Source organism: Hemibagrus wyckioides, linkage group LG06, assembly GCF_019097595.1.
Source record: "Hemibagrus wyckioides isolate EC202008001 linkage group LG06, SWU_Hwy_1.0, whole genome shotgun sequence".
NCBI lineage: Eukaryota > Metazoa > Chordata > Actinopteri > Siluriformes > Bagridae > Hemibagrus > Hemibagrus wyckioides.
In genome coordinates this window covers 2,566,125-2,587,018 of record NC_080715.1, presented here as the reverse complement: position 1 = coordinate 2,587,018, position 20,894 = coordinate 2,566,125, and the positions used below count along the sequence as shown (strand labels likewise).

Sequence of the window (20,894 nt, the reverse complement as noted above, 5' to 3'; positions counted from 1 at the left end):
ACACACACACACACACACACTACCACAACAGATAGAGGAGTGTGTCTATCATACACAGACTAACACACACACACACTACCACAACGGATAGAGGAGTGTGTCTATCATACACACACTAACACACACACACACACACTACCACAACAGATAGAGGAGTGTGTCTATCATACACACACTAACACACACACACACACACACTACCACAACAGATAGAGGAGTGTGTCTATCATACACAGACTAACACACACACACACTACCACAACGGATAGAGGAGTGTGTCTATCATACACACACTAACACACACACACACACACTACCACAACAGATAGAGGAGTGTGTCTATCATACACACACTAACACACACACACACACACTACCACAACAGATAGAGGAGTGTGTCTATCATACACACACACACACACACACACACTGACACAACAGATAGAGGAGTGTGTCTATCATACACACACTAACACACACACACTACCACAACAGATAGAGGAGTGTGTCTATCATACACAGACTAACACACACACACACACTACCACAACAGATAGAGGAGTGTGTCTATCATACACACACTAACACACACACACTACCACAGCAGATAGTGTGTGTGTGTGTGTTAGTGTGTCTATCATACACACACTAACACACACACACACTACCACAACGGATAGAGGAGCGTGTCTATCATACACACACTAACACACACACACACTGACACACACACTACCACAACGGATAGAGGAGCGTGTCTATCATACACACACTAACACACACACACACACACACTACCACAACGGGTAGAGTTGTGTGCTTATCATACACACACTAACACACACACACACACACTACCACAATTCCTACAATAATGGTTATATTTGTGTCCATTATAAAATGCCATAATACTAATGATATGTGGTCATCATAACTAAGAGGTCAATTTATAGCATACACAACTGTGGTCATATCTCTCACACACACACACACACACACACACACTTATGCCTTTTTGTACAGCTCAGCTTGATGACCTTCCACTTCACCTGAATGGCATTTACCCAGCTTGCCTCCCGGAGCACACACACCACACACACACACACTCACACCACACACACACACTCACACACACACACACACACACTCACACACACACACACACACACACTCACACACACACACACACACACACACTCACACACACACACACACACACACCACACACACACACACTCGCATTTACGAGTATGGCTTGGCTGATAACCTCACACGGCATCAACACACACACACACACGCACACACAACGCTCTGCGTTACCAATAAGCATTCATCTCGCCCTCGTCGGGAGCAGAACAGACATCATCCAGGCCAAACTCGGTCCCGAAGCCGCATAAAGACCGTTAGTGTTCATTTAGCCATCTGTGCTAATCACACCAGAGAAACGTGGTTGTATCCGCTGCATGCTCTCCGGACTCATCTGCAATGCTGACCTCTACACACCAACACGTCCTTTACAGCCTAGTCATGTGTACAACGCTCATTCACCACAACTTCTTCTAATGGACTTCAATTATCTGTCATAACCTCCTCATAAACAACAACAACAACAACAAACAGATGAAAGGCTTTCTGTCCATCAGATCCTTCTACATTATGAGGAACTCAGCACTAGACCATGATGCTCCCACCACCGCCACACTTCACAGCCAGGATGAGCTCCTGATGATGTTCGATCTGTCCACAGTGTCCTGGCTAGCAAAACACCTGAAGAGCTTTCACAGAATATTGACTTAGCGATCTGTGGTATAATGCAACAAGATTAGCAAGAAAATAAACCAAAGTTACACAGCAGTGTGTCTCTTGTTTTGTGAGTGTAGTGGGCGTGGCCTATCAAGATATTTTATATTTTTTTTTATTTAATTGCTATTATTTTTATTACAATGGTATTTATTTGATTTATATGCTTCCTGTTCGGCTAAACAAACAAGATTATTTCTCAGAGTCAAAGTCAAGTCAAAAGTCAAAGAAGCTTTATTATCCTTCAGATTAGCATTACTCAGATAAGCTTCTTACTAGCCACATGTACTGACCGGGGCACTATAGGTACAATTATTAGAAGGAATATTGATGATCCTTGATGATCCTGGTGTCTCGAAATAAAATATTTGTTATTATTAAGACTGAAATCACATTAAATGACAAGACTCTTGATGGATTAAGATCCTTGAACATCTGAGCAGCCAGGGAAGTGCTGATGTTTCCTAGGTTCCTTGTTCTGGCTTTAAATTTACTTCTTTTATTATGTTAGCAAGTAGACATCTTGTGTATTTTGAGATAATAGATATATTAACTGAGGTAAAGAGTCTTCAGCAGCTGGAGGAAGGAAAAAAGAAGTCGTCTTCTCATCTGCCCTAATGCTCATATTCTTCTTTTCAACCCACGCTACAGACAAACACGCTAACGGACTCATCGAGCTCTTATTCCGAGGGCCAGGTTGTTTTTGTACGTTCCTGTAGAGAGCAGCGTCTCAGTAAATTGGGGATAAAAAACACATCTCCATTAAAAATAATAGTGCTGATGCTTGTTTATGTCCAGAGTAATAACGAAAGCGCATGCTTCAGCATGCCGCACTAAACCAAAGTACATTATCCATTAGTATGAGAATGAACACGAAGCCAGGAAAAGCAAGCTGGTTAAAAAAATTAATATATATACATATATATATATATATATATATATATATATATATATATATATAAATAAAGTCAAATTCAGGATGAGGTGTGTTCCACAGAGAAAGTATCAGAACAGGCTTCTTCACCACTCACAGCAATATATTTACCAGACTATAAAACTTTATTTAATTTATGTTATTTTGTACGGGTTAATCTGTTATATTCATATTATAAGCAGCACATACCTCGAACTATGATGTCATAAATTGAAAATTGAAGATTTCTTCTACACTAGGATCTGTATCTACAGCGGACAAATTCAGCATCCATAAACTCCAGTATAATGTACATTTCTGGCACATGCCCTTATCCAGAGCGACTTCCATTTTATCTCATTTTATACAACTGAGTAAGTGAGGGTTAAGGGCTTTGCTCACAGGCCCAGCAGTGGCAGCTTGGTGGACCCGGGATTCAAACTTATAACCTTCTGATCAGTAGTCCAACACCTTAATAATTAAGCTACCACATCACAACATCTGTATAATCCTTCCTACTCCTACAGGAAGTCTTAACAAATCCCTACCAAATTCTTGGTAAGGACAGTCTCAGGCCACATCCAATGTCTACCATTGCTTCCTTAACAAGAGAGCGGTGAAGCTTGGATTCTGATGCAGCTTGAAACTTGGGAAAATGTAACCTTGTGAGGCTCACTCACTTTTCTGGGCTATGTTTTCTTAGTGAGGATGTCAAGATCCTGAGAAGGTGAGAGCTTTATTCCTTGAAGTCTTTATAATATCTGCACAGTGAAATATTTTTCTTTGCATATCCCAGCCTGTTAAGACGTTTGGGTTAGGGTCATATGGTCAGCCATGATACTGCACCTCTGGAGCAGAGAGAGTTAAGTGCTGGGGCTTGAACCTCTAACCATTTGATCAGTAACCCAACCCAATGAGCCACCACAGAGAAATTCTTCAGTCTATCAGGATGGAGCCACTGTTTTAACCATGAAAGTTGCACCCTTGCATGCTACATGATGTGTAAAAAGGTTTGATGGAGTGTTAAAGGTTGTGTAAAGACAGCCTTTTACCTACACCAGTGCTGAGACCACGCAACTTCCAGAAACCAGCTAGTACAGACAGATGCAAGCAGGACAGCGGCTCGATGGTGCCGGGATTCAAACTCACAACCTTCCAATACTTACTACTGACCCCAAAACTTAAAACTTTTAAGTTGCTTGGAGGAGAAAATAAATAAAGCCATAATAGTAACAATCATCATCTCTAATGATTTCTACAAGCGTTCTTCTCTACTGCAGACTCATGGGAAATTTAATAAGTCTGAAATGAAACCTGTTGTGTCTTTTATACTGTTATAACTGCTGAAGAATAGCAGCAAAAACACCAACAGCAACAAAAAACAGACTATACCTAATACACACACCACAACAACTACAAACTTCAAACAGTTGTAATCAATATTAATGACCAAAAAAATAGTGAGGAATACAGTATTTATACAGCAGGACACTTCTGCTATGGTTTTAATATCATTTACGTTATCATCAGAATATATTTTAACATCTATTAGAACCTAATAGACTAACAAACAACGCTATAGTGTCACACACTTATACTGGATCAGAGTTCAGCTCAGTTTCCATGGTTACAGTGATGTCTTTAAATGGTGGTATTTGTTCTAGTACTTTGATAGGATGAATGAGTTTAAAAAAAAAGAACAACAACAACAACAACACAAATGTAATCAGACTGACTTTAGACCTTCAGCTAATACATGCGACTCAGGATGAGTCCGATTTTGAAATCGTTGTTATTAATCACATTTTGCTACGGCTAATCAGGAATGACATTTATACTTCACAAACCCTTGCTGTTCCTCTCTAATTAAAATTAGCAAAACATTCTTATTAACTTTGGTTGTTATTTAAAGATGACCAAGTGCTCAGCACCTGTTATATTTCAATGCAATTAAATGCCATTTCTGGCTCGACAGGATCGACTAATCACTTTCTTTCTTTTACAGCTTGACATTTTTGACTTCTTTTACTGCTTAACTTAAAACACTTTCAGTTTCATGTAACCTGATGTAGGTAATTGAGGTCATCTACATTTTAAGAGAGGTTCTGTGAGAATTATGTTGCTTGCTTTAACATTAACTAGCCTGATTTTAATGAAATAATGTACATAACAAGCCATTAACAAGCAAACCGACAGCAGAAATCAGTTTACTTGTTAGTGTCTAGCCATTTTAATGTCATAAGGCTACTGCTAGAGAGGTTATTGCTTGCTTTCTATCTGGCTAGCTTGCTAGCAGATTTGGCCACTGATTTTATTTTAAATTCACCACAAATATATTTACCAAACTTTACCCAGTTTGCTGGCATGATAAGGCTCGTACTGCTTATTCCATTATTTTATGCTAAGCAGTGTGCAAAGCATAAGAAATGAAAATAACTGCTTTGAATCTGTTCTAAGTTTTAGCTAAAAGTGCTGAATTCAATTCCTAACCTCAAACAATTAGAACTTCACACACTAGCTGGTTTGTGTAATAAATGTATAATTGTTAAATTGTGGCGTCTGACCAGTACACTATCCTCTCTCCCTCACACCTCACCTGATTCTTGAGGTCCAGTTTGGGGCAAGGCCGTCCCCCGTTAAAAGGTTTCTCCCTCAGCCATCTGGAGCGAACCCTCAGTCCACTGCCACAGGACACACTGCAGGGGGACCAGGGGGACCAGGAGCTAAGACGACAGTCCAGGGGGCAAGGAATGGAGCATGCTTCCTCCTGCAGCTCTGGAGGACAGAGGAAGAGAAAATTCAGAGACAGAGGAACATAAAGGGACATAAAGAGACTGTAACAAGACACCGTAAGAGAGTATAGAAACGTAGGGAAAGGGAAATATTTATTTACTGAAGATGACTCACTGTATCCTCTCCCTCAGTGGGGGGAGGAACCAAGAAAGAGCATAACGGCTAAAAGGAGAAATAAACTGTAAGGTACAGAGAAAGAAAAAAGAGGAAGAGGAATTTGGTCAGACTTTCTGTCAGAATATTAAGAATTGTTCAAGACTTCCTGCAAAGGTGGTAGGAATTGGTCAGACTTTCGGTGAGAGTGGAAGGGAAGTGTCAGACTTTTTGTGGGAGTGGCAAGGATTGGTCAAGTCTTCCTTCATGAGTAGAAGGGATTAATCAAGTCATTTGCAAAAGTGTGGGGGACTGGTCAGGCTTTCTGCAGGAGTAGGAAGGATTGATCAAACTGCTTGCAAGGGAGGGAAGGAATTGGTCAGCCTGGAGTGAAAGGAATTAGTCAAGACTTTATATGAGAGTGTTTGAGATCAGAAGTGGTAGAGATTGGTCAAGAATTTCTTTGGAGACAGGAGGGATTCTATGGCAGTGGGGATTGGTCAACGAGTGGTTCAGACTGACCTGTATCTGCACACTGAGACGGGTTGAGGAGGCGTCCTTTCTGGTCCAGACAGGCTATTGCGTGGTAGCGTTTTCCATCCCCACACTCACGAACATCCTTCTCCCACCTCCATCCATGTGTTGAGAGAGGTGGTGGGACACTAGGCAGGATACACACTGACCAGTTCCCCCACAGCTCAGAGATCAACTCATCACATACACATGGCCCAGATTCCACCAGCGGATACACATCCTCCTTGAGACAGCGTTCTCGCTTTCTGCTCCGCCCTGAGAAAGAGAGAAAATCAAGTTAGCTCCCATTCTCCATTTATGTTATGGCAGCTACAAACAGTCACACCCTCACCAGCCTCTCTTCTTCTGCCTCTTGCAGTTAATGAGACACAAATGCAGGCTGTCATGTTACTGGGAAACCACAAAGAAGTTTCTAGATTCTAATTTAAAGTTACAACTTCACCTGTTACAAATCTCTAACAACAGAGACTCCTTCATCAATCTGTCCATCCATCCATCCATTCATCCATTCTCTACACCACTTATCACAGGGTCATAAGGAACCTAAAGCCTATGCCAGGAGACTACACCCTGGACAGGATACCAGTCTATTGCAGGGCACAATTATGAACAATTTAGAGATGCCGGTCAGTCTATAAAGCACATCTTTGAACTGATTGAGGAAACCCGGAGAAATCTCCTGAGGCACATGGAGAACATGCAAACTCCACGAGCACATGGTGCAGGCTGAAAGTGAACAACCCAAGTGTAAAGGTATGAGGCAAACCTGCTCACCACCAAAAAATTAGAATGAGTGCATTAATAAATAAATTATTTGAAACTGCATTTTGTCCACCAATCTAAATACAGTAATGAATATATATTTTTACTAATGATCAGAAGGTTGTTAGTTTGAGTCCCAGGTCCATGAAGCTGCCACTTCTTGGCCACTGATCGAGGCCCATAACCCTAAATTGCTCAGTTTTATAAAAAATGAGATAAATTGTAAGTCGCTTTAGATAAGCGTGTCTGCCAAATGATGTAAATGAAATATTCATATTGAGTATTGTTCATAATTCAATAATATGGCTACGGATATTACTTAGGTCAAACTGGATAGAAAGTCACCTTGTGATTACTTTTAACCGTCACAGGCCAGATACACTATATTACCAAAAGTTTTGGGACACCCCTCTAGATCATTGAGTTCAGGGGTTGGGCTCCGCCCCTTAGTTCCAGTGAAAAGAACTTTTAATGCTTCAGCTTTAGCTTTTTAACCAAAGCAAGGTCCATAAAGACATGGATGAGTGAGTTTGTGGAAAGCCTTCCCAGAAGAGTTGAAGTTGTTATAGCTGCAAAGGGCGGGACAACTCCATATTACATTCATGTGCATGAAAAGGTAGACGTGCCAAAACCTTTGGCAATGCAGTGTATGTTGTTATTAGACAGATGAGTACTCTGAGAAACTGGTATCATCTAGTCTAGGCTAAAATGTGAGGTTAATGCTGGGCCATCACTGTAACTTCAGGTAAACAGTGTAAAATCTGTAAGCAGAATGCATAAAGGAGAAACATCTCAGCCACAAAAACACAATAATTCACCTTGTGTTATTACCACTCACAAGATATTACCATAGCACTAGTTTAACTGGAACAGCTCCATACTTTTAAATGAATGCTTCCAGCACTTGGTCTGGCACCCAGGATAATGTGTTAGCATGCACTCCATCGCTAGTGCACCACTTCATTTACAGCATAAAAAAACAGTCACTTCACACAGCTGAGAAATCACAGCTGAATTTAGCCTTCAGGCATGTGAGAACCTCATACTGAGCTTTAATCGCGCTGTAATCGGTCAATTTCACCACCTGCGTCACTCAGCACGCCGCCTTTATATCTCATTTCAGATCAAATCTGAGGAGAAAATGATAAGACGCTACATCTGTTTGATGTTCGCACTGGCTCAGGTCATTAATGCACATTACACCACCACACTTAAATCCTTCTAATTACTCAGAAGATGTCGATTCATTTTTTAACATTTTTTGTATAATGGCGGCTCCGACAGCAGTGCAGCTGCAAAAATGCAGATTTATATTAATGCTCTCATTATTGTTTCTATAGTAACAGCTCATTCACAGGGTGCTTCATGTTGGATTCTTCACATAAACAAACAAAAAAAAGTGTTCAGTCTTTGACATAGTGAAAATTTTCTGTAAGGAGTCTCCAGTTTCAGAGGTAAAGTCGTAATTTTATGTAATAATCATTCACGACATTGGGCAGATGCCCTAACCCAGAGAGACTTACAATTTACCTCAACTGAGGGATAAGGGCCTTGCTCAGGGGCCCAGCAGTGGCAGCTTGGTTGACCTGGGATTCGAACTCACAAAGATAAGCTACCACATCCCACTATAATATCATAAAGTCTCTTTAAAAGAGAGACAAAGAGGAGGCAAACCTCAGAACATAACTAGACTATGAAGATAGAAATAATGAATTTCATTAAAATACCATTAAAATAATAATAATAATAATAATAATAATAATAATAATAATAATAATAATAATAATAATAATAATAATAATAATAATGTAATTGTTGGTAAATTGCTTTTGAGGAAAAACAAGTTACAGTAACTCTCATCACTCCACTGTTGATTATTTCACTGTAACTGCACCACACACACTGTATTATTCATTCTTAATCTGCTAGCATTGCTTTATTACATTTACATTTCTGGCATTTGGCAGACGCCCTTATCCAGAGCAACTCACATTTTTATCCCATTTTATACAACTGATCAATTGAGGGTTAAGGGACTTGCTCAGGGGCCCAGCAGTGAACTCACATTCGAACTCACAACCTTCTGATCAGTAGTCCAACAGCCCCCAATCATTACTGCTAATACTCATTAATGCTTATTTGCTGGTTTCAACACAAATAGACCAGTCTTACAAACTGGATTTTAGTCTAATAATAATCATATAAAGTCTAAAAATAATAAATAATAATAATAAAGCCTAAAAATCAAACTTGTGACTCTCTTCACTTGGCTTTTACGCTTGTAGAGTGGATTTTAGAGTGAAAGGTCACCAGGGGCACTTGGAAACATCAGAACTGGAAAAAAAAAGTGATCTTTGACCGTGGCTTGGTTGAGTATTTCCAAACAGGACGGCTAGGGTAACTCAAATAATAACTCTACAACATCTCAAGCATCTCAAAATACACATCACATCCAGCCCTGAGAGGAATGAGCTACACTATATTGTGAAAAGTTTTGGGACACCCCTCTAGATCATTGAGTTCAGGTGTTGTTTTTCAGGGGTTGGGCTCGGCCCCTTAGTTCCAGTGAAAGGAACTTTTAATGCTTCAGCTTCGTACCAAGACATTTTGGACAATTTCATGCTCTTTGTGGGAACAGTTTGGGGATGACCCCTTCCTGTTCCAACATGACTGCACACCAGTGACCAAAGCAAGGTCCAAAAAGACATGGATGAGTGAGTTTGGTGTGGAGGAACTTGACTGACCTGCACTTGAGTCCTGACCTCAACCCCACAGAACACATTTGGGATGAATTAGAGTGGAGACTGTGAGCCAGACCTTCATAGACCTTCCCATAAACACACTCCTAAACCTTGTGGAAAGCCTTCCCAGAAGAGTTGAAGCTGTTATAGCTGTAAAGGGCGGGACAACTCCATATTACATTCATGTGCAGGTAAAGGCAGAAGTCCCAAAACTTTTGGCAATATAGTGTATGACAGAAGACCAGATCAGGTTCCTTTCCCGTTGTCCAGGAACAGGAATCTACAGTCAATAGACTCACTCAAACTGGACAGATGACTGGAAAAATAGCAGCTGATGTTGTACTCCAGTTCAGATAGATGAACAACATCCTCACAAAAAACAAGACGCATCAATGACTAAATCAAGGATCGTCGGATTGCAGCAGGAATTCCCAAAGAGCACCAGTAACAGAAACTCTGGATAATGAAAAGTTTGTAGCTTCAAAAAAAAGGTTTGTACTTGAAACTCTGTATGTCTTATAGGAACATCCTCTGCTTCTACCTAGAGTTATTAAAGGCACAGGTTCTTAACTCCAGTCCTGGAGAACCCTCTGTTCATCACTTTTTAGTGACCACATCACACTTCTCAATCAGTGAATGAACTAATGAACAGCTCATCCTAAACAGGGACAGCATTTAAATATGGAGGACATGGGGTTTCTCTGGGAAGCCGTGATTCAAGCATCTACAAAAAAGGAAACAAAGAAGTCGTGTAGGACTCGGGAACATGGCTGAATTTAGACCTCAGTGCCCAGGACACAAGCTACACTAGGATTATTGGGCTCTGGAACATCAGGCTCTGTAGATATAGGGTCATATAATTAATATCAGCTAATTAACAGTCAGAGAATAAAATAGCACTGCACATGTTATCAGCTAACGTCTACTTAACAGGTCCTTCAGCAGTATTTTAAATAAAATACAACTATATTTTTGCAAAAAGTTTCAATTCTCAATGAAAACTGTATTATGAAGACCTTGGGAAAAAAAGAAATGGTTTTAGAATGGCTGAGTAATATTAAGAGCACTAACTTGTCATGACTTCCCGGATTTAGGACTCAGACATGGAGGTTAAAATAGTGTCTAAATGCTCTGAAGGGACAAAATCTCTCCATGCTGCAAAAATTAGAGAAAAAATAAAAAGTTTTTTTCTTCCTCTTTCCGAGCCTCACCGCCGCCTGTCGCCCGTCTGCCTCCTCCCAGGCGACTGCAGAGTCATTTTCTGCACTCGTTTTCTGGTTTTGACACTCATTTTCCATACTCAAAGATCACCTACTGTGAACAATTCCAGCAGGAGATTAGAGCCGTCTCTGCTCTCGGGCTTCACAACGTTTGTTTTTCAAAGGAAAAAAAAAATCATGATTGGGTGTCATTAAGATCCAAAGCTGCTTAAGTCATGCGGTTCTTCACACAGAAGACGAGACACCACGTGATTCATCTAATCTGAACCACAAAAAAAAAACACAGTTCAGAGAATCAGAAGCTGGAAATGGAAACAAGGTGGACAGGTTACTGTATTATCCTGAGTATACACCATTCTGCCAAAAGTATTGGGACACCCCTCCAAATCAATGAGGTCAGGTGTTGTTTTTCAGGGGTTGGGCTCCGCCCCTTAGTTCCAGTGAAAGGAACTCTTAATGCTTCAGCTTCATACCAAGACATTTTGGACAATTTCATGCTCTTTGTGGGAACAGTTTGGGGATGACCCCTTCCTGTTCCAACATGACTGCACACCAGTGACCAAAGCAAGGTCCATAAAGACATGGATGAGTGAGTTTGGTGTGGAGGAACTTGACTGACCTGCACAGAGTCCTGACCTCAACCCCATAGAACACCTTTGGGATGAATTAGAGTGGAGACTGTGAACCAGACCTAATATGGGCGGGACAACTCCATATTACATGTGCATGTCCCAAAACTTTTGGCAATATAGTGTAAGTCTCCTGGATTTCTGATGTTAATGTTAACGTTCCTGTAGTTCTGTGGTTCTGTGCTTCTGGCACTTTAAGGACCTGGATGTAGGATTCTTCATGTCAGGAGAGCAATAAGCTAACAGCAGTAGCAATTCTTGAGGACATGTATTAGCATAAAACTAATTAAAGTATTAATTTAACTGATTTATTTAAGCGTCTAGTGTTAGCTAAGTGGAACGCTCACTGATCGATTTTATTTCATAGTAATGAACGCAGAATGTTCTTCTTTTGCTGTGAAGACATTGCTGTGAGTCGAAACGAGATCATCGGCCCAACGTTACTAATGTAAGATGAGAAAAAGGGGGTGGGGCTTCTGTACACCTATGCAGCTGTCAATCATCCTAGATTCTTATGTTAATTGGCTCAAAGTTATTTTGATTTACGGAAAAACTATTCTATTTCTATAGAAGTGATAACTTAGAGCAGCGTATTCTGATGATTTATTGTGAACAACGTTTGGCAGGTTTATTGATTATATATATAGAATTTGGTTTGTGTGTGTGTGTGTGTTTTGTTGGATAACAATGCAGATCCACACATATTCTAACAGATACCTAGATGTCCTTCTACACAGAACGGATGTACGTGTTATAATTGGATTGTAGCACGTGTGTGTGTGTATGTGTGTGTGTGTATGTGTGTGTGTGTGTGTGTGTATGTGTGTGTGTGTGTGTGTGTGTCTGACCTGTGACACTGCGTTTGCGAGTGCGTGTGCCTTCGCAACCTGAACATTCTGTAAATTTGGACCAGGGGCTGAAAGTGCAGTCGTCTTTACAGGAAATCCAGCAGCTCCGCACTCGAGGTGGTGCCGGCCCCGCCCACTGCACACATTCTGACACGCCCACGGGCTCGTCGTTTTCATCTACACAGGTCAGAGCTGAAACACACACACACACACACACACACACACGATTATAAATGTGGTATAAACGTCCAGCTACAGAATAATGAGGTGTGATGTGTGAAGGAAATATTACAACAGTGTGTGTGTGTGTGTTTGAGGATGGGATACTGCTCTACCTCTAAAACAGTAAAGTATTTTTTTAACATTTTGATATATAAATATATATATATATATATATACTGTATATTTTATATTTTTCAAACATTTATTTATTTATTTAAAAAGGCAATGGTTTCCATTCATCAGCTGACAGCAGGATGTCCCAGTACATAATTATTTTAGTTTTAATCCCCTGTGTTTTGTGGAACTGTTATTCAACTGTTATATAATCAATGAATCATATTTTACAACAATTTCCAGAAGTATAAAGAAAACATAAATAAATAAATAATTAATTAAAAAGTATTTGCAATAATTACAAAGAAAACAAATTAATGATATTAATAAAATGTAGAACTTCAGTAAAGTTTTATGATTTACACTATCATCAGTTTTATTTTTTTAATAAAATATTTTAGGTAAATATTTATTTATTTATTTATTTATTTATTTATTTATTGTCATGTTTTTGGACACTGTGTAAATGCCTATATAACAAGTTTATGTTCATTAAAGACCATCAATGAATTCTTAAATAAATGAATAAACTGATTGATTAATCAGGTGGAACCGCGACGTTATGCAGCTCACTGCTTAAAAAATGAAGGTTCTTTAATGGGTCCTGGTCAGGATGAATGGTTCTATGTAGAACCTTTAACCTCTGTGGATCGTTTTTATTCACACACGTGGTTCTCTGTAGTGGAAAAATGTTCTTCAGATGATAAAAGTGTTTGAGAAATATTCTTTGTGGAACTACAATGGCTCTCCTATAGTCTGGCTGTGAAAACTTCTCTGTGGTTCTTCCTGGAGAATTTCTTTTTTAAGATTGTATATAATCAGCTCATTTGCTCTGTTCTTTTATCTCACATCTCCAGCCGGATGTTTGGAATCTGCCCTGCAGCGTAAATGCCATCACTCTGTTTCTCACGTCTCTCTTCTTCCCTTTGGCTTTTTCTTAACTCCACTTAATATCTTCCAGAGAAAAATGGAAAAATGATCGGCTTCAGCCAGCAGTTACCTTTTCAGGTGCATTCATGACGCATGTTTCCCTCCTACTAATTTTTTACTCAATGACAAGTTTTGACAAGACTAGCGAAGGCCCTCTGGACCGAACACGTTCCTTGCCTCGTTCTGCGGCGCCGCTGACATTTTAAAGCACTTTTCCAATGTTAGCATCAGCAGTGTGTAGTGTAGGAGGGATGTGAGCACTGGCTGTGCAGCATCCATTTAAAGCTCATGAAGAAGGAAGTTACGCAATTTAGGTACAGCTAACAACAACTTCACTGAGACTTTTTTTTCATCCTTGTGGTGAAAGCAGGTGAGATCAGGATCAGGGAACAGGAGAGTTGAGTTCTCACGAGGCTCGGAGCCAGAAAAGCTCTGGGAGCTGCTCTTATGCTTAATTACTTACACAAGCACCACTGAGCAGATGACTAATGAGCTCAGAGTTACACAACAGCAACTTAATGAATATTACATCTATTCTAAACTTTACAGCTACACAATTTATCTGCTCAATACCGACAGACTAGTTCAAGGGGAAAAATATTTTAATAATTTAAATTTAAATGTAATTTAATTTTAATGTAATTATTATTATTATTATTATTATTATTATTATTTCTGAATGTATATGATATGTACACAAAGTGTTTATTTATTTATTTATTTATTTATTTACTTATTTACTATTATTATGTTTTCTAGACATACATTTTATGTACACAAAGTGTTTTTGTTTGTTTGTTTTTAAAACGGAGAATCAGGTAAATAAACAAAAGGAAACAAAAAGGAAAAAACAAAGAAGTAATAAGGAAATCAGTTTAAATACAAACAGGAAGTAGAAACAGAATAGGAGCAGGAAGTAGCAAAAGAGTAAAAAACTCAGTAGATGGTGAAGAGAAGTCAGAATTAAAGACAGGAAGTAGAGGCAGGAAAGAGGAAAAGAGGCAAGAACCAAAGAGATTAAAGAAGAAGGAGAAAAAGAGAAAAGAAATAAGTGTGATGCTAACGGAAAAAAGTCGAGATAGGAAAGAAGCAAAAAGTCGAAATGCAAGGAATAGAGGAGGGAAAGAGGCAGGAGGTAGAGACGGAAAAGTCAGCGAGAAAACAGAAGGAAGGATGATGAAAACTGAGGTGAAAGAGGAAAGAGAGAGAAGAAAGAAATAAGGGAAGAAAGGTAGGAAATCATGACGGGATAGAGGCAGGAAGTGCAGATTAGAGAGAGATGAAGAGGCTGAAGAGAGAAAGAGGCTGAGGCAAGAAGGATTATTTAAAAAAAAAATAAGTTAAAATGGTGAAAGAAATGGGTTATAGAGATCAGAAACAGGAAGTTATGAAAAATCAGGATAGGAAGTGGAAGAAGGTTATAGACCAGCAGGGAAGGAAGGAAGTAGATATCTTCAGGAAGCACTATCTGGAAAGATACAGGAAGTATAGGCAGGACACAGGTAGGAAACGGGAAGCAGACGGACAATAAAGAATAGAGGCAGGTGGATGGACATGAAGACAGGAAACAGACAGAGAGCAGCAGGAAGGAGAGGCAGGGCTGAATGAAATAAATGTCTTCACTGTCAGTTTCCTTCTAATGAACAAGAATTAATCAGCTTTAATGAATGCAAATCCAGGGACAGGTTCGACGAGCTGCAGGTGCTTCATTCCCACAGACAGGTCTGATATTTCAGGAGAGAAACTAAACCCTGTTCCTCCAGGAGTCTGTGGAGAGGAAAACTACTGATTCATGTGGTGGGGCTAATCTCAGACCCCAGAGAGGAAGTAGAGGAAGACTGCGTCTGGCCTCGTTCTCAGGCGTTATGGTCCTGAATACATTGTGAATCATTTGCCTTTTATATCCAAGTCACTAAATGGCAGAGAAATATATCAGAGATTCATGAGGAAAGATTTCTGAACTGTTTCAAGGCTAATTAAGGCTGTTTCTGGTGTGAGTGAAAAACTGGAGGAGGTAGAGACATGAGAGAGGCAGGAAGTAGAGACAGAGAAGATGCAGGAAGTAGAGACAGAGAAGATGCTGAAAGTAGAGACAGGAAAATGGCAAGAAGTAAAGGCAGGAAATAGAGGCAGGAAGTAGAGACAGGAAAGAGGCAGGAAGTAGAAACAGGAAAAAAGGCAGGAAGTAGAGACAGGAATAAGGCAGGAAGCAGAAACAGGAAAAAAGGCAGGAAGTAGAGACAGGGAAGAGGTGGGAAGAAACAGGCAGAAAAAAAGCAGGGAGTAGAGACAGGAAGGTGGGAAGAAGTAGGGACAGGAAAGAGGCAGGAAGCAGAGACAGGAAAGAGACAAAACATAGAGACAGGAAAGAGGCAGGAAGGAAAGACAGTAAAGAAACAAAAAATAGATACAGGAAAGAGGCAGGACATAGAGTCAGGAAAAAGACAGGAATGAGACATAAAGTAGAGACAGGAAATAAGCAGGAAGAAACAGACAGGAAAAAAGCACAAAGGAGGCAAGAGGTAGGGGAAGAAAATAGAGGCAGGACGTAGAGGCAGGAAGTAGAGACAAGAAAAAGACAGGAAAGAGGCCAGAGTAAATGAGGCAGAAAATAGAGACAGGAAACAGTTAGAAAGTAGAGACAGAAAACAGAGACGAGATAAGGCAAGAAATAGGAACAGCAAAGATGCAGAATATAAAGAAAGAAAAGAAGCAGGAAGTAATGAAAGTAGAGGCAGGAAAGAGGTGCAGATGCAGAACAGATATAAAAATAGGAAGAGGAAGTGGAGAGCTGTGTGTGTGTGTTGGAGTGTTAGTGTGTGTTTGTGTGTGTGTGTGTATATGTGAGAGAGAGAGAGAGAGTCAGAGTTAAAGCTGGAGCTTAAAGTTCTCCACATCTTCAGGACAGAGGAGTTCTCACGTCTTTACGGTTCCTCAGGAACATGACACACTGAGAGTTTATATTCATCTGGTCTTATTAAGCTGAAGAGAGAGAACAGAGTGAAGCTGATGAAGGAGTGTGTAGAGCTGCTGCTATAACCTGAGTGTGTAGAGCTGTTATAACCTGAGTGTGTAGAGCTGCTGCTATAACCTGAGTGTGTAGAGCTGTTATGACCTGAGTGTGTAGAGCTGTTATAACCTGAGTGTGTAGAGCTGTTATAACCTGAGTGTGTAGAGCTGCTGCTATAACCTGAGTGTGTAGAGCTGTTATAACCTGAGTGTGTAGAGCTGCTACTATAACCTGAGTGTGTAGAGCTGTTATAACCTGAGTGTGCAGAGCTGCTGCTATAACCTGAGTGTGTAGAGCTGTTATAACCTGTGTAGAGCTGTTATAACCTGAGTGTGTAGAGCTGTTATAACCTGAGTGTGTAGAGCTGCTGCTATAACCTGAGTGTGTAGAGCTGTTATAACCTGTGTAGAGCTGTTATAACCTGAGTGTGTAGAGCTGTTATAACCTGAGTGTGTAGAGCTGTTATAACCTGAGTGTGCAGAGCTGCTGCTATAACCTGAGTGTGCAGAGCTGCTGCTATAACCTGAGTGTGTAGAGCTGTTATAGCCTGAGTGTGCAGAGCTGCTGCTATAACCTGAGTGTGTAGAGCTGTTATAACCTGAGTGTGTAGAGCTGTTATAACCTGAGTGTGTAGAGCTGCTGTTATAACCTGAGTGTGTAGAGCTGTTATAACCTGAGTGTGCAGAGCTGCTGCTATAACCTGAGTGTGTAGAGCTGTTATAACCTGAGTGTGTAGAGCTGCTGCTATAACCTGAGTGTGTAGAGCTGCTGCTATAACCTGAGTGTGTAGAGCTGTTATAACCTGAGTGTGTAGAGCTGCTGCTATAACCTGAGTGTGTAGAGCTGCTGCTATAACCTGAGTGTGTAGAGCTGTTATAACCTGAGTGTGTAGAGCTGCTGTTATAACCTGAGTGTGTAGAGCTGTTATAACCTGAGTGTGCAGAGCTGCTGCTATAACCTGAGTGTGTAGAGCTGTTGTAACCTGAGTGTGTAGAGCTGTTATAACCTGAGTGTGTAGAGCTGCTGCTATAACCTGAGTGTGTAGAGCTGCTGCTATAACCTGAGTGCGTAGAGCTGCTGGTATAACCTGAGTGTGTAGAGCTGTTATAACCTGAGTGTGTAGAGCTGCTGTTATAACCTGAGTGTGTAGAGCTGCTGTTATAACCTGAGTGTGTAGAGCTGTTATAACCTGAGTGTGCAGAGCTGCTGTTATAACCTGAGTGTGTAGAGCTGCTGCTATAACCTGAGTGTGTAGAGCTGCTGCTATAACCTGAGTGTGTAGAGCTGTTATAACCTGAGTGTGTAGAGCTGCTGTTATAACCTGAGTGTGTAGAGCTGTTATAACCTGAGTGCGCAGAGCTGCTGTTATAACCTGAGTGTGTAGAGCTGCTGTTATAACCTGAGTGTGTAGAGCTGCTGCTATAACCTGAGTGTGTAGAGCTGTTATAACCTGAGTGTGTAGAGCTGCTGTAATAACCTGAGTGTGTAGAGCTGTTATAACCTGAGTGTGCAGAGCTGCTGCTATAACCTGAGTGTGTAGAGCTGTTATAACCTGAGTGTGTAGAGCTGTTATAACCTGAGTGTGCAGAGCTGCTGCTATAACCTGAGTGTGCAGAGCTGCTGCTATAACCTGAGTGTGTAGAGCTGTTATAACCTGAGTGTGTAGAGCTGTTATAACCTGAGTGTGTAGAGCTGCTACTATAACCTGAGTGTGTAGAGCTGTTATAACCTGAGTGTGCAGAGCTGCTGCTATAACCTGAGTGTGTAGAGCTGTTATAACCTGTGTAGAGCTGTTATAACCTGAGTGTGTAGAGCTGCTGCTATAACCTGAGTGTGTAGAGCTGCTGCTATAACCTGAGTGTGTAGAGCTGTTATAACCTGAGTGTGTAGAGCTGCTGTTATAACCTGAGTGTGTAGAGCTGCTGTTATAACCTGAGTGTAGTAGAGCTGCTGCTATAACCTGAGTGTGTAGAGCTGTTATAACCTGAGTGTGTAGAGCTGCTGCTATAACCTGAGTGTGTAGAGCTGCTGCTATAACCTGAGTGTGTAGAGCTGCTGTTATAACCTGAGTGTGTAGAGCTGCTGCTATAACCTGAGTGTGTAGAGCTGCTATAACCTGAGTGTGTAGAGCTGTTATAACCTGAGTGTGTAGAGCTGTTATAACCTGAGTGTGTAGAGCTGTTATAACCTGAGTGTGTAGAGCTGTTATAACCTGAGTGTGTAGAGCTGTTATAACCTGAGTGTGTAGAGCTGTTATAACCTGAGTGTGTAGAGCTGTTATAACCTGAGTGTGTAGAGCTGCTGCTATAACCTGAGTGTGTAGAGCTGTTATAACCTGACTGTGCAGAGCTGCTGCTATAACCTGAGTGTGTAGAGCTGTTATAACCTGAGTGTGCAGAGCTGCTGCTATAACCTGAGTGTGTAGAGCTGTTATAACCTGAGTGTGTAGAGCTGTTGCTATAACCTGAGTGTGTAGAGCTGTTATAACCTGAGTGTGTAGAGCTGTTGCTATAACCTGAGTGTGTAGAGCTGCTGCTATAACCTGAGTGTGTAGAGCTGTTATAACCTGAGTGTGTAGAGCTGTTATAACCTGAGTGTGCAGAGCTGCTGCTATAACCTGAGTGTGCAGAGCTGCTGCTATAACCTGAGTGTGTAGAGCTGTTATAACCTGAGTGTGCAGAGCTGCTGCTATAAGCTGAGTGTGTAGAGCTGCTGCTATAACCTGAGTGTGTAGAGCTGTTATAACCTGAGTGTGCAGAGCTGCTGCTATAACCTGAGTGTGTAGAGCTGTTATAACCTGAGTGTGTAGAGCTGTTATAACCTGAGTGTGTAGAGCTGTTATAACCTGAGTGTGCAGAGCTGCTGCTATAACCTGAGTGTGCAGAGCTGCTGCTATAACCTGAGTGTGTAGAGCTGTTATAACCTGAGTGTGCAGAGCTGCTGCTATAAGCTGAGTGTGTAGAGCTGCTGCTATAACCTGAGTGTGTAGAGCTGTTATAACCTGAGTGTGTAGAGCTGCTGTTATAACCTGAGTGTGTAGAGCTGTTGCTATAACCTGAGTGTGTAGAGCTGCTGCTATAACCTGAGTGTGTAGAGCTGTTATAACCTGAGTGTGTAGAGCTGTTATAACCTGAGTGTGCAGAGCTGCTGCTATAACCTGAGTGTGCAGAGCTGCTGCTATAACCTGAGTGTGTAGAGCTGTTATAACCTGAGTGTGTAGAGCTGTTATAACCTGAGTGTGCAGAGCTGCTGCTATAACCTGAGTGTGCAGAGCTGCTGCTATAACCTGAGTGTGTAGAGCTGTTATAACCTGAGTGTGTAGAGCTGCTGTTATAACCTGAGTGTGTAGAGCTGTTGCTATAACCTGAGTGTGTAGAGCTGCTGCTATAACCTGAGTGTGTAGAGCTGTTATAACCTGAGTGTGTAGAGCTGTTATAACCTGAGTGTGCAGAGCTGCTGCTATAACCTGAGTGTGCAGAGCTGCTGCTATAACCTGAGTGTGTAGAGCTGTTATAACCTGAGTGTGTAGAGCTGTTATAACCTGAGTGTGCAGAGCTGCTGCTATAACCTGAGTGTGCAGAGCTGCTGCTATAACCTGAGTGTGTAGAGCTGTTATAACCTGAGTGTGTAGAGCTGCTGTTATAACCTGAGTGTGTAGAGCTGTTATAACCTGAGTGTGTAGTGCTGCTGTAATAACCTGAGTGTGTAGAGCTGTTATAACCTGAGTGTGCAGAGCTGCTGCTATAACCTGAGTGTGTAGAGCTGTTATAACCTGAGTGTGTAGAGCTGTTATAACCTGAGTGTGTAGAGCTGCTGCTATAACCTGAGTGTGCAGAGCTGCTGCTATAACCTGAGTGTGTAGAGCTGCTGCTATAACCTGAGTGTGTAGAGCTGTTATAACCTGAGTGTGTAGAGCTGCTGTTATAACCTGAGTGTGTAGAGCTGTTATAACCTGAGTGTGCAGAGCTGCTGCTATAACCTGAGTGTGCAGAGCTGCTGCTATAACCTGAGTGTGTAGAGCTGCTGCTATAACCTGAGTGTGTAGAGCTGTTATAACCTGAGTGTGTAGAGCTGCTGCTATAACCTGAGTGTGTAGAGCTGTTATAACCCGACTGTGCAGAGCTGCTGCTATAACCTGAGTGTGTAGAGCTGTTATAACCTGAGTGTGCAGAGCTGCTGCTATAACCTGAGTGTGTAGAGCTGCTATAACCTGAGTGTGTAGAGCTGTTATAACCTGAGTGTGTAGAGCTGTTATAACCTGAGTGTGCAGAGCTGCTGCTATAAC

The 20,894-nt window shown here is 41.1% G+C and overlaps 1 protein-coding gene across 6 annotated transcripts in view; it reads right to left on the bottom strand.

Moving 5' to 3' along the window:
- thsd7ba (thrombospondin, type I, domain containing 7Ba) overlaps positions 1-20,894 on the bottom strand; it is a 277,286-nt gene that overhangs the window by 68,803 nt on the left and 187,589 nt on the right. For all 6 annotated transcript variants that reach the window (XM_058392433.1, XM_058392434.1, XM_058392435.1 and 3 more), the window contains 3 exons: positions 12,334-12,525; positions 6,122-6,388; positions 5,310-5,488 (listed from right to left, as the gene is read on the bottom strand). In XM_058392433.1, the coding sequence (XP_058248416.1) occupies positions 5,310-5,488; positions 6,122-6,388; positions 12,334-12,525 (638 nt within the window). The remainder of the gene's footprint in view (positions 1-5,309; positions 5,489-6,121; positions 6,389-12,333; positions 12,526-20,894) is intronic.